General features: G+C 35.2%; 1 protein-coding gene across 8 annotated transcripts in view; it reads left to right on the top strand.

Annotated features, from left to right (window-relative positions):
• The window catches only part of Uimc1 (ubiquitin interaction motif containing 1), a 135,030-nt gene that overhangs the window by 83,243 nt on the left and 36,788 nt on the right, over positions 1-14,999 (top strand). For all 8 annotated transcript variants that reach the window (XR_010041121.1, XM_063230835.1, XM_013156136.3 and 5 more), the window contains one exon: positions 9,158-9,261. Coding sequence is in view for 7 of the 8 variants with exons in the window: in XM_063230835.1 (XP_063086905.1) it covers positions 9,158-9,261 (104 nt within the window). In the remaining variant the exon portion in view is untranslated. The remainder of the gene's footprint in view (positions 1-9,157; positions 9,262-14,999) is intronic.

Below are 14,999 nucleotides of genomic sequence, written 5' to 3'. Positions count from 1 at the left end.
GCATTGATCTTTGGCTCTGTTTTGATTCCAGTACCATGCTGATTTTACTACAGTTGCTGTGTAGTATAACTTCAAGTCAGGGATTGTGATGCCTCCTGCCTTGCCTTTGCTGCTTGGGACTGTCTTTGTTATTCTAGGTCTCTTCTGGTTCCAGATGAATTTTAGGAGTGATTTCTCTAGATTGAGGTATGTTGATGGTATTTTTATTGGGATTGCATTGAATCTGTGTAACAGTTTTGGGAGAATGGCCATTTTCACAGTACTTATTCTTCCTATCCATGAGCAAGGGATGTCTTTTCCATTTTTCTGAGATTGTCTTCAATTTCTTTTTTCAGTGTATTATAATTTTCCTTATATAGATCTTTCCCTTCTTTTGTGAGAATAATTCCTAAGTATTTCATTTTTTGGTTGTTAGTGTGAAGGGTGTGGCTTCTCTTATTTCTCTCTCTGTGATTTTGCTGTTATTGTATAGAAATGCTATTGATTTTTGAGTATTGATTTTGTATCCAGCTACATTGCTGAATTTATTTATTATATCTAGGAGTCTTTCAATGGTGTTTTGGGGGTCTTTATTATGTAGAGTATCATGTCCATCCACAAATAATGATAATTTAACTTCTTCTTTTCCTATCTTTACCCCTTTTATTTCTCTCTCTTGTCTAATTGCTCCGGCTAGTATTTTCAGTAGTATATTCAATAGGAGCAGGAATAAGGGACATCCTTGTCTTGTGCCTGATTTTAAGATAAAGGCCTTTAGTTTTTGGCCATTCAGTAATGATACTGGCTGTTGATTTGTCATAGATGGCCTTTATCATATTGAGGTAAAGACCATCTATTCCAATTTTCTGTAAGGTTCTTATCATGAATGAATGTTGGACCTTATCAAAAGCTTTTTCTTTCTTTCTTTTTTTTTTTTTTTTTTTTTTTTTTTTTTTTTGTCTTTTTCATTTTTATCGGTACCAGGGATCGAACTCACAACCACCTGCTTGCAAGGCAGGTGCTTACACCGCTGAGCTAAATCCCCAGCCCCTCAAAAGCTTTTTCTGCATCTATAGAAATGATCATGTGATTTTTACTTTTGGCTTTATTGATATGGTATATTACATTTATTGATTTATGTGTGTTGAACCATCCCTGCATGCCTGGGATGAATCCCATTTGGTCATGGTGTATAATCTTCTTGATGATTTGCTGTATCCTATTTGTCATTATTTTATTGAGGATTTTTGCGTCTGTGTTCATTAGGGAGATTGGCCTATAGTTCTGTTTTTTAGTGGGGTCTTTCTTAGGTTTTGTTACTAGAGTAATATTTGCTTCCAGGAATGACTTAGGAAAGACTGCTTCCCTTTCAATTTCATTGAAGTATTTGAGGAGTGTTGGCATTAGGTCTTCTTTGTATTTTTTGTAGAATGCTGCAGTGAATCTGTCTGGGCCTGGGCTCTTCTTTGTAGGTAAGGACTTAATTACATTTTCAATTTCATTAATAGAAATTGGGTTATTCAACAGTTTTGCATCCTCTTGATCTAGCTTTGGTACTTCAAATGTTTCTAGGAATCTGTCAATCTCTTCTGTATTATCATACTATGAGAGTAGAGGTTTTCGAAATAGGTGTTGATGATCTTCTGTATTTCTAAAGAGTCTGTAGTGATTTCACCTTTTTCATTCCTTATCGCATGAATTTGAGCTTTTTCTTCCCTTTTTTAAATAAGGTTGACTAGGGGCTTAACAATTTTTTTTATTGTTTCAAAGAATCAACTATTTGATTCATTGATTCTTTGGATTGTTTTCTTAGTTTCTATTGCATTAATTTCTGCTCTCATTTTTATAATTTCCTTCCTTCTTTTGGCTTTGGGCTTGACTTGCTCTTCTTTTTCTAGATGTTTGAGGTGGAACATCAGGTTATTTATTTGTATTTGTTCTGTTTTCCTGATGTGGGAACTCAGTGCAATAAATTTTCCTCTGAGGACAGCTTTCATTGTATCCCACAGATTCCGGTAAGTTGTATTTGTATTTTTGTTTGCTTGTAGGCATTGTTTAATTTCTTCTTTAATTTCTCCTGTGACTCAATGATTAGTCAAGAGTGTGTTATTCAGTTTCCATGTGTTTGTGGGAATTTTGCAGTGTCTTTTATCAATTAATTTCTAGTTTCATGGTGCTATGATCCAATAATATGCATGGGATAATTTCAACTCTTTTGCATTTATTTAAATATGTTCTGTGGGCTAGGATATGGCCTATTTTAGGGAATGACCCATGTACTGCTGAGAAGAATGTGTATTCTGATGTTGTTGGATGGAACACTCTATATATGTCTATGAAGTCCATTTGTTCACAGGTGTGATTCAGTTCTGTTATTTCTTTGCTAATTTTCTGTCTGGTTGATCTGTCCCTTAGTGTCAATGGTGTGTTAAGGTCTCCTGTTACAATTGTGTTATTGCTAATTTGGTTTTTCATTTCTATTAATACTTACTTTATATAACTGGGTGCTCTGGAATTTGGTGCATATATATTTAAGATTGTTATCTCTTCCTCTTGAAGTTTTCCCCTTACTAGTATGTAATAAACTTCTTTATCTCTTCTGATCATTCTTGGTTTGAAGTTCACCTTGTCTGCAAACATAAAGCTACCCCTGCTTTTTTTGGGGTTTCTGTTGCATGAAGTATTGTTCTCCATCCTTTGACTTTCAGTCTGTGAGTATCCGTTTGTGTTAGATGGGTTTCTTATAAACAGCATATGGTTGGATGTTGTTTCTTGATCCATTCTGCCAGTCTGTTTCTTTTAATTGATGCATTGAGACCATTTACATTAATGGTTATAACTGCTATATGTTGGTTTATTGTTGACATGTTATCTTTCTGCTATTGCATCTTTATCTTTCTGTTCCGTTTAATTGTTTGCTTTGCTTATGGTTTTTTCCTAAGTGTATCTAAACTGTCTTTTAGTATTCTTTGCAGGGTTGACTTGGTGATCATGAAGTTCTTCAGCTGATCTTTGTCATGGAAGAATCTTATTTCTCCATCCATTTTGAAGGACAGTTTTACAGGGTACATCAGTCTAGGTTGGAAATCATTTTTCTTTAGGATCTGAAATACTTCACTCCATGCTCTTCTTGACTTTATTGTTTGTGCTGAGAAGTCTGCTGTGATTCTGATAGGTTTTCCTTTATAGATGATCTGTCTTTTCTCTCTGAAGGCTTTTAATATTTTATTCTTAAGTTGGATTTCTGGGATGGTGATTATTATATGTCCGGGTGTAGTTTTATTTTGGTTATGGCTATTTGGAGTTCTATAGGCTTCACTGATCCTCATATCAGGGAAATTTTCAGCTATTACTTCTCTAAATATCCTCTTGACATCTTTTATGTTGTCCCCTTCTTTTTTATTTATCCCTATCAATCTTACGTTGTTTTTCTTTGTATCATCTTGCAGCTGTTGAATTGTTATTTCCTGATTCCTTGTTATTTTTAAAAGATCTTTCCCTTCCTGTTCACTAGCTGCAATCTTGTTTTCAAGGTCTAAATTCTATCTTCACTTTCATTGGCAGTTTTTACAACTTTCAATGGAATTTTTGATTTCCTGTATATCTCTTTGTACCTGCTTCATGTATTCTGTTTGTTTCTTATATTGTTCATCCAGGGATTCTATCTTTTTGTTTAGTTCCTCCAATTTTTTAACTGTGTCTTCTTTAGATATGTTCAGCATCTCTTTCATTTCTTTTATCTTTTCTTCTTTTACCTGGGAGATTATTTTGAGTTTGAATTCCTTTAAAGCTTCCCGGAGTTGCTTCTTTATTTCAGTTGCTATTATTTCAGTTATTTCAGGTATATGACATATGTTTTCTTCTATGTACATAGCTCCTAAGGTTTCTTGGAATGGACTGGAGACTTGAGATTGTATTTTGGTCTTTCGTTTTGTCATTTTCCCACATTTCCGTGTTTCAAGTGTTACTCCAAGGTTTCCCCTGGGCCTTCATAGAAATCTTCTATGTTCTCAGCTTCTGGGATTCTGGCCACCCAGCTCCCCGGATTGAGATAGGGTAACTGGGGGTGGGGCAGGTAGGCTCAAGCCTTGCTGAGCTGGTCCAGTGTGGCAGGAAGCTGCAAAGTTCCCTGGCCAGTGGGAACAAAGATCTTAAACTTCCTCCCAGGGCTCAGGCAGATCCAAATCCCTGGAGCTGGCCAAGCACAGCCGCCAGAAAGTTGGTGCAGGCAGGCCCAAGCCCTGCTGAACTCCATTCATTGTTTTTGTGAAGCACAAAAGTACCAGATAAAGATGTAGTAGATACAGGGTCAAACAGCAGAACTTACAGGGTTTGCCTTCTCAGATAAGTATCTTATATTAGTTCGGCTGCAATACAATGTACCATAGACTGTGGCTTGTAAACAACAGAAATTTATTTCTCACAGTTCTAGAGACTGGGGAATCCAAGATCAGAGCAGCAGCAGATTCAGTGTCTGGTGAGAACCCCCTTCCTGGTTCATAGATGGTACCTTTTCTCTGGTCCTCACATGATAGAAAGATGGCAAGACAGTTTTTCTGGGTCTGTTTTATAAGGATTCTAATTACATTCTTGAGGTCTCCATCTTTATGACCAAATTTCTCCTGAAAAGCCCACTTCCTAATGCTATCATATAATTTCAAGTTTGGAAGTTTGGAAGAGAGACACAAACATTTAGTTTTGTAACATTTCTTTTCTAGATTTATTGTTGAAATATAATTACTATTTATTTATTATATTAAGGAATAGGTCCTTAGAGCAGAGGTTAGCAAATTTTAAAAGATTTTTTTTTCATTTATTTCCCTCCACTTTCAACCCTTATCCCCTAAACTTTCAAATAAAAGACTAATAAGTATTTTAGGCTTTTGGGGTTATAGTTTCTTGAAACTACTCATCTCTGCCATTTTAGTACAAAAGCAGCCACAAACAATGAAAGTGACTGTGTTATAGTAGAACCTTATTTACAAAACAGACAGCTAGCTGGATTTGGCCATAACTTGTTGGTCCCTAAACTAGACTACAGAATTCCTCCATTTGATATCTCCAAATTAACAGTAGCCAGAACAATGCTTGGGCCTTGTTTAATTAATACAATATTTGTTGAATTAATTTGGAATTAGTAATGCTGCTTAAAGAATATACTGAAGAAGTTGGGCATGGTGTACACCTGTAATCCTAACATTTGGGAGGCTGAGGCAGAGGATCACTACAAGTTTGAGGCTGGCCTGGGCTATGCAGTTAGACTGTATCTTTAAAAAAAAAAAAAAAAGTATATCTTTGTGTAGAATACACATCTATTTCTGTTCCTAGTTTCTGTTTTCCCTAAAAACATCCCTTTAACCTTAGCATTAACTTTGGCAGGTTTTTATTTTCTGTCAAAACTAATGTATTTTGAAACTAGAACTAACAGGGAAATAAGCCAACTAGATCAGCTGATGACCAGATAAACAAAACTATGTTATATCCATATCATAGAGAACTACTTATTTGTGTAAAGAAATGAACCACTGATATATTTGATAATATGAATGACATATAATAATATGTGATAATATGACATCTGTAAAGTGAAAGAATATGGACACCAAAGACTATACACTGTGCAATTACATTGAGATGACATTAAAGAAAAGATAAAACTGGATGAATGTGGTGGTGCACACCTTTAATCCAGTACTGGGGAGGCTGAGGCAGAAGGATTGCTATGAGTTTGAGGCCAGTCTGGACTACAAAGCAAGACCATGTCTCCAAAATAAATAAATAAGTAAAAGGTAAAACTATAGGAGCATAAAGTAGATTCGAATGATTGGCTGCTCAAAGGCAAGGCAGGAGACATCACAATCCCTGACTTGAAGTTATACTACAAAGCAACAGTAGTAAAATCAACATGGAACTGGAATCAAAACAGAGCCAAAGATCAATGGAATAGATTAGAAGATACAACCACAAGTACAATCACACTCAACCATCTTATCTTTGATAAAGGAGCCAAGCAGGTTCACTGGAAGAACAACAGTCTCTTTAATAAAATGGTGTTGGAAAAACTGGCTCTCCATTTGCCGAAAATTAAAACTAGACCCATGCCTATCACCATGTACTAAATTAAAATCTAAATGGATCAAAGATCTGAATATTAAAACAGAAACACTAAATCTATTGGAAGATAAATTGGGTAGAAACCTTGAAGACATAGGAGTAGGTAGAGAATTCATGAACAGGACTCAAACCGCACGGGAAATATTTCCCAGAATCAATAACTGGGACCACCTCTTATTAAAAAGTTTCTGCATGTCAAAAGAAATCTCCAGCATAGTGAAAAGAAAACCCACAAACTGGGAAAAGATCTTAGTGAACTCTCCCTCAGACAAGGGACTTTTGTCTAAAACATATAAAGAAGTAAAAAAACCTCAGACCCCCAAAATTCAAAGATCCAATCCAAAAATGGGCATCTGAGATGAATATGCACTTCTCAGATGAAGAAATACAAATGACAAATACATGAAAAAATGTTCATCATCATTGAGATTAGAGAAATGCAAATTAAAACCACAGTGAGATTCCATCTCACTCCTGAAAGAATGGCCAAGATCAAGAAAACCACCACCAACAAAGGCTGGAGAGGCTGTGGGGAAAAAGGAACTCTCCTACACTGTTGGTGGGAGTATAGACTGGTACAACCTTTGTGGAGGTCAGTCTGGAGATTTCTCAAAAAGCTGGGATTGGAAGCCCCATTTGTTCCAGCTATTCCACTTCTAGGCATATTCCCAGAAGAATTGAAAGCATCATAAACACAGTGATATATGTGCACCTATGTTTATAGCAACACGATTTGTAATCCCCAGATCTTGGAAACAACCCAAGTGTCCATCAACTGAGGAATGGATAAAAAAGTTGTGGTATTTCTATACAATGGAGTACTACTCAGCTATAAAGAAGGATCACATTGAGATATTTATCAATAAATGGGCGCAGCTTGAGACCATACTCATAAGTGAAATAAATCAATCTTGCATGTGTGAATACCGAATAGTTTCCCCAATGTAAGAAATGATTCAAATATATAAAAGTGTGTGGTAATCATGATTCCCCATTATGTGGCCTTGAAGCCTTATAAAGTTTTCGCTTATTAATTGGAAAGGCTTTATTCTGGCTGCTTGATATTATTGCCTGTGATGAAATGAACAGCTATTTTGAAGAAAACAAGTCATCATAATAGCTAGTGCTGATTTACTATCATCTTGTTTTGAAGCCCCACCAAACTATTGATTCTTCTGTCTCCATTGGTTTTTTTTTTTTTTTTTTTTGGTCTTTTTCGTTTTTATCGGTACCAGGGATCGAACTCACGACTGCCTGCTTGCAAGGCAGGCGCTTATGCTGCTGAGCTAAATCCCCAGCCTGTCTCCATTGGTTTTATAATGATGTATCTTGCTGGATTTTATTATATGTGATAGTATAAACAAAAATTGTTATAGGCAAAGAGATAATATAGAAACCATTGTTCGTTTTCTGTTAGCTGGTTCTAATTACCCTACAATGCTTTCATCCACTTGAATGGTTTTACACTGACTTGATATATTTGATGCTATAGTATATGAAGTTATATTCAAATATTTCAAGGAAAAGGACACTATGGTAACTACTATTAAGTCAGGTTATTTGGTGGTGAAGCACTAGGTTGCTGAAACTGTCATGCTTTGACCTGCATTGTTATGTTGTTATGTCCTCTTCTATCTCAATCTCTCCCTTATTCATTAAAAAAAATCAGTTATTTTTTATGATTTTTTAATTAAGGGGAAAAATCAAAAAAATTAGCAGGATATATTATAGTAACTTTTTTGATTTCCTATTAACTTGATTTGAAGTCCTGTAATACTCCCACTATCTTGTTTTGACTGATTAGACTCTGTTCCGTTCTGAATGATAGTATCAAGTTTGAGGGTATAGGCAACTACTTTGAAGGCAATAAGATTCACTATGATGCCCATTCTGGTTTGACTATTATCTTCTTTTGAAGTCTTGTAATGTTTACAAGGTTTAGGTTTTATTGGTCTTGTTCTCTACTGTTTTGTTCAACTTTATTTATTTATTTATTTATTTGTCTTTTTCCTTTTTATCGGTACCGGGGATCGAACTCATGACTGCCTGCTTGCAAGGCAGGTGCTTGTGCCGCTGAGCTAAATCTCCAGCCCCTTGTTCAAGTTTATAATACCTAATGAGATAGACAATTCTTTTTAAGGAAGCAAGAGGCACATTGTTGATAACCTTGTACTCTGTTTTTACATCATGTACTATGTCTATCCTTGGTTTTGACTGACAGCTTTGTTTTGTCATATTTGACTTTATTGTCTTCCAAAAAAAAGTAATAAGAACTATGGAGTAATAAAACCCAAAATGTGTAAATTTTGTTGTAAAAAAGAGAGGGAAAAAAAAGTGCTCTAAAGGATACAACAGCAAGTGTGTTTAGGGGTGTTAAATAGCTGACCGTATTAACGTTTTTGGTTGGATCATTGAACACAACTGTTTGCAGTCTCGCTGTTTGTCCACTTTGTATGCTTTGATCCTGTGACTTGAGCAACTATCTCTAAGATGATACTGTGTAATCTATTAACTGGTGATTTCTTACTGGTTTTTTTTTTTTTTTTGGTAGTTGTGTATTACTTGTACCCTTACACTGTTTTGTTTGGTTTTGTCTTTTCTCTTTTTCCTTTTATATAAAATTTTAAAAAACGAAACAAAATAAAACAAATGATTGGCGGCTAAAGTGTTCAAGAAAAACTTTCTGAGTTGCAAGAAATTATTTCTTCTTTATTGTTACTACGGTGATAGTGACATGGTATAAATGGTACCATGTAAAAATGGTTTATATTTGTAAAAACTCAAGCAATTATGTGGTGAACTCTGTAGTGCTTTAAGAAGAAACAGCACCAGTCCTATACAGCTCCATAGCATAGCACCTTCCTGGCAAGCATGAGGCCTTGAGTTCAATTTCTGGTACCAAAAAAAAAAAAAAAAAAAAAGGCTGAGTAGACCTACATTGTTATTGCAGCATTATCATTTGCAGCACTATCAGAACTCTCAACTAGAGGGGAAAGTAGAATTTTTTTAAATTATGGAAACCCAAAATGAAAATTAATGATATTTTAATTTTCTGAAATTACAGAGACACAGTTAAGTTCCCCTGAAACTTTTGATCTTGAAAGAGAAGACTCTTCAGGTGGCGGGGAGACTCGGGATGAAGTACAAATAATAATGGGGAAAAAAGAGGTGAATATTTTCCATTATAATTTTTCTCAGTCATTTTTTTCTGGTGGTTGTCTTCTCAAATGCAGTGTTGACCTTGGCTGAAAAGATTTACATGGCTTAGGATTTTAGCTTTGGGGACACTTGGGGAGAAATTTTTATAGTTAAGGTCAGTTCAGCACTGACCTTAATATGCATCATTATTTCTACTACAGATGGCGAAACAGAGGCTGAGGACATTGAAGTAATTTGTAATAATTCTTTTTTTTATTTGTCTTTTTGAGACAGGGTCTCGCTATGCAGTTCAGGCTGGCCTTGAGCTCACTTTGTAGCCGAGGCTGGTCTTGAATTCACAACGATCCTCCTGTCTCAGCCTCCCGAGTGCTGGGATTACAGGCATCAGCCACTATACCTGGCGAATTTGTAATAATTCATACTGCTACTAGCGGTAGAAATAGAGTTGAACTTAGATTTGTTTCTGTATTTCTAAGACATTTTCCATTAAATACTGATAAGTAACAGAGATTTAGACTTGGGGAAAAATCATTATGTAACAAACATAATTTTCAGCTCTGATTTCTAAATGTTAAATACAAAACCAAGTTAAAACAGGCAGATCCCTATTTGTATCATTATCTTTCCTAACTAACTCCCCATGTCTGGCAACAGCCATAAAACTGATTGGTAGAAGTTCACGCTCCTGATTAAGATATTCGTGTGTATTTTTATGTTTAGGCTAACAAAACAATTTAAATATCAGAAATTCTTTTTTTTTCTTTTCTTTTTTTTTTATCGGTACCAGGGATCGAACTCACAACTGTGCGCTTGCAAGGCAGGCGCTTAGAAATTCTTTTAAAGTGTTTAAACTGTTTAAGAGTTAAACAGCTTTTTCTGTTTGAAATAAGATTTTGGTATATTTGTGTTTATTATCTTATCTGAGCACCTGAAACTTATGTACTCCTTTTTATACTTTAGGTTTTCTGAAAACAATTTTTGCAGTAGAAGTTAGGTCCCCTCTCTAGTCTCTGCACTGCAGGTAACTGGGTTGAAGTTCTGCTTTGAGCAGTCATGCATACTCCCTGATTTCCTGGAGCCTCATCCTTCACAACCAACAGACTAGGATTTCCTGATGCCAGTGGTGGTAGGAAAGATGATGACACTCCCTGCAGTAAAGCCACTGAGGACGGATCCTGCTAGATAATGTCAAAATGGCTTTTGGGTCCTTTTTCCTAGAGAAGGATCAGGGCCTTCTCAATGGCATTGTGAGGACAAAGTATTATTAACACAGTCATTCTAATGTATGAAGAAACCCTAAAGGCTTTAGTTAATTAGACTGATTTCTTACCATCCATGATTGCAAAGGATATTATTCTTTGTTGAGTGAAAGAACATGAACCCTATTTAGAATTTATAGTGTGCATGTCTATACTATTGCACATCAGATAGGTGGAATTTTCTACATAGGTGTCCTCTTTTCATCATTGTTCACTGTAGATGTCTCTTTTAAGTACTCTTACAAATTTCCTTTAAGTTAGAAGTATTGTATATTTAAGTCCTGAGTAATAACTACTTACTACTTATAAGTCATTTATTGGAAAGGTAGAAATGAATATTTTATGTGTATGAAAGTAGTATCATAAAAGGCTGTGTGCCCTTACTCATGGAGTCTGAAGAGGATTGTCACTTGTCTTAAAATACTGTTTCTTAGGAGATGGCACGGCATAATGTAGTGTACTTGCCCACTGGAATTAAAAGACATGGCTTTGAATCCCAGTCTTCTACTTTGTAATGTTGGGCAAATGTTTTATCCATTTATTAGGCAGATATTTATAATTTGTATACTTGGTGCTATCTGTAGTTTTAGGATGCCAAGATAACACAGTCCCTGCCCTCACATGGTTCTGTAAAGGAAGAAGACTGACACCTAAGTAGATAATTATAATGTGGTTTGATAAATGTCAAGGTAGATTCCTTGGCATTAGAGCATCACAAAAGAACTCTTCTGAATTTCAGCTCTTCATATGTAAAATGGATATGTAATTACTTATTTTACTGGGTTGCTCAGATTAAATTAGGTAAAGAATATAAAATACATAATAGCATAAGTAAAAGTATGCATGTGGAAATAGTTATTTTACTGCTTTACACATATTGTGGCTATTTAGTAAGAATAGTTTACTAGTCCTGGCTAATCATGGCAGAACTGTAGTCCCTCTTGGTTTGACTTCCCATAGTAATCAATTTATTCTTTTCTTTGAAAAAATGTTTTTTTTCAATACCATATCTGAAAGTTTCCCTTAGACTTTTACATGGTTAGCTGGATTCTGTCCTTTGAAGAGTTCATAAAAGTTACTCAGAGTCAAGCAATGAGTTTAGTCAGTAAGTTATAAATTAATTGTGTTGAGTACTATAGTAAGGCGAAAGTTCTAAACAAATGTCTAGCTACATATACACTGGATGGAGGCAGGCTAGAGGGTTTGGTAATTTTTGAAACACGGTATTGTTTTCACTAGGTTTGTTTCTTGAGATGAGGTTTCTTTCGAGGCAAGAAGGTAAAGACTGATCCTGGTGTCACCAGTCAGTTATTAAACACAAGGTCATCAACAATCACATATTTTTTCATTAATTTTTATAAGATAACAGGAAATATAAAAATGAGAATTTTACCAAATTTATTCAATAATTTTTCTATGTATGGTATATTTTAAACATTCAATACACAATATAATCATTATAATCTGCACAGTAGTATTGAGTCTTTCTGAACTCTTTTTGCAACATTGTCTTTATTTGAACAACACACTTTACACTGTTATGTTGGTCTTTTCTTTTGTTCTGTGGGTGGTATAATTTCAATAAATTATCTCCCTACCTAACTAAATGGTGATGTCAGTGATGGATGTCCTGGTTGGCATTTTTGCTACCCCATATTTTTCAATTATTTGGTCTATTATACCTAATATAAATTGTAAATAACTTTTTAAACCCCATTGTTTTGAATAAATAACAAGTGAGCACCATATTTTTTTTGGTCCAGAAAGTACATAAATATTTTGTTAAAATATTTTCCTTCACTATTTGATAGCTTATTAAATGTTAGTCAACTCTGTCAACACCAGCTGTGGAATTATAATCATTGACCACTATTGAAATTCTTTCAGTTTCATTTTTTCCTTTCAAGTTTTATCATTTCTGTATTATAAATAGTTGACAGGAAGGAAGACATCTTTTTTGTCTTTCCATTTCTTTTTTTATCAGTACCGGGGATTGAACTTACGACCATGCACTTGCAAAGCAGGCGCTTATGCCACTGAGCTAAATCTCCAGCCCTGTCTTTCCATTTCATAGCACAGACTTTCTTTGTCTGGTGTGTTAACATTTCTCTCTTTTTCAGTTTTTTCTCTTGCAGATCTTTTGGCACTTCCATCTTATTCAGTCTCCATGACCCAAATGTGTCCGTTTTATATTATAAAAAAATATTACTTACTTCTGAGGAAGTATAAAAATTATATCTAATGTACTTGCAATAAGAGTTTTTATAGATTGTAGCACAAAATTATGTTATTTTCTACAAATAAAATAAATATGAATTAATAAAAGAAAATCACCAGCAGTTATTATTAGATTTCACTAGAAAAACATCAAAGGCAAATACAGTATTCTAAATAAAAAAGTATGCAAAATGTAGTTGATACACTACAAATCAGCAGATGTACAAATGTATGGCCTACAAACAAGAATCACATGATTGAAATGACACCTGCCTGAGTGGTACTTAGGATAGTCAGTATGTAAACAAACATGCTGCCCATGATGCTCAGGTTAAACTGTTCAGTGGTTAAGAAATTTGTGAGTCTATCACTTTTGAGGAATCACTGTATAGTATTTTAAAAGAAAAAGCAGCTCTGCAGAGACCAGATTTCTGACTTGTACTAGTAGAAGGCGTTTTGTTTGTATTTTCCCTCTTGAGGTTCTTCTGTAGAAGTTAATGTTTAAATAGACCTTTTTAATGATGTTGAGGAAAATATTTTTAATATAAGAATTTTCAGAAACTTTTTGGATTCTTTATGAATGTGGTTGATCTCATAGTCACAATAAGGTGGTAACAGAAAGACTGCTTCTTGAATACATTAATAGTTATAAGTACATTCTATATTTTATAGAGCCGGTGATAAGTACAGAGGAGTATATGGCTGCTGTGAGCGCCGGTGACATTCTTGTTATATTTCTGTGCTTAGAGAATCTTAAATTTTAAGTGTTATGGCTTATATTTAGATGTCTTCCCAAATCCTCATGCAGTCATAGGTGGTGCTTTTCATAGGTGGCTGTTTCTAGAGTGTGTGATGCTGGGATTGATTCATGGTTCAGTGTTCAGATTAAGGGTGCTAGGATTGAGGGTATGAGTGCTGCCTGCCCTGGTAAGATGTAAGGGACAGTAAAAAGCCTGTTGCTTGTCTCTTGCTTGCTTTTGCTGTCTTCTCCCTCTCATGAAGTGTTTGTCCTTTGCGATGCCCTTCTGCCATCCACCCTGCCTTGGAATCAGACGATTATGAACTGAAACCTCTACAAACTGTAAGCTGAAATAAGCCTTTCGTCCTCTAACTTTGGGTGTCAAATATTTTGTCCCAGCAACAAGAAAAGTAAGACAATAAGTAACTAATGAGTCACCGTAACTTTCAGTAACTCAAGACTGCTTGTGATTTTGGGAGATAATATATTGATTTCCTCCCCTCTGGTCAAAAAGCTTTGTGTACACAAGATAAATTTTTTCATATAAGCTCTATGTATAAGAAGAACCTGGTTTTGGGAGAAACTCTATGACTAAGCTTGGCATAATAGCACTTAGACCTTCCAACCTCTTAACTCTTCACCTCCTAGAGAAAAGTAAAGCCAGATAGACTCCCAGGACCTGTAAGGTCAGCTTTCAGAATCTGAAATGGAAGTGGAAGGAAGGATTTTCTTTCTCAATAGAATGGAAGTATTGAAAATTTTGATGTGAAACAAGCCCATTTTGAGTCTAGATTGTTTACTTTTTAACTTTGTGATCAGCAGTTTATTTTGCCTTCCCAAGCCTCAGTTTCTCCTTCTGTAACACCAAAGCTAGTGATACTTCTGTCCAGTTGGGTATCATGAGGAAAGTGGTTGGCAGAGCCTGGTATGCTGTAAGAACTTAACCAGTCTTATTTTCCCTCTTGTTAGAGTATGAGTTTTTTTAAAAAGTGAATGTATTAAAAATAGGATATATTCTGGCAGTTGTAGAAACTGTTTGACTTGTTATTTGTGGCCATTTTGCCTCTCTGCTGCCTCACACTTAAAAGTGGTTGATTTAGGGATGGTCTATACTTATGGACCAAAACAAACAAAAACCTAATTGGCTTAGAAGTTATCTACCCATTGCAGTTTTAGTCCTGTTTTGTTCTTAACCAGGAGAGAATTTTTTCTCCCACTGTAAAAAAGGTGTGATGATAGTCTAGGTGCTCTTTGCTTTTAAATGAAGCAGTATCTGTGCAGAGCAGTTTCACATTGATTGGATAGGACGTGCTGTCCTTTGAAGCAAGAGTAGGCAGCAGTGCTGCAGTGTTCATGCATACTGTTGAATTAATCACTGCAGAGTTTTTGGCGTTAACTGACCAGTACAGGTAAAATACAGCTGCCTCTGAGAGACACAAGCAGTTGTAGGGAAAATTATATAAAAAACATTGAGCTTAAGAGTAACTTCATAGAATTGATTGTTTTAACTGATGACATTTCTTTAGGTTTTT

Source organism: Cavia porcellus, unplaced genomic scaffold (assembly GCF_034190915.1).
Source record: "Cavia porcellus strain 051 isolate PalLab524CR breed Dunkin Hartley unplaced genomic scaffold, mCavPor4.1 scaffold_19, whole genome shotgun sequence".
NCBI lineage: Eukaryota > Metazoa > Chordata > Mammalia > Rodentia > Caviidae > Cavia > Cavia porcellus.
Note: the sequence above shows the minus strand (reverse complement) of the source record. Positions and strands in the feature narration are given on the sequence as shown.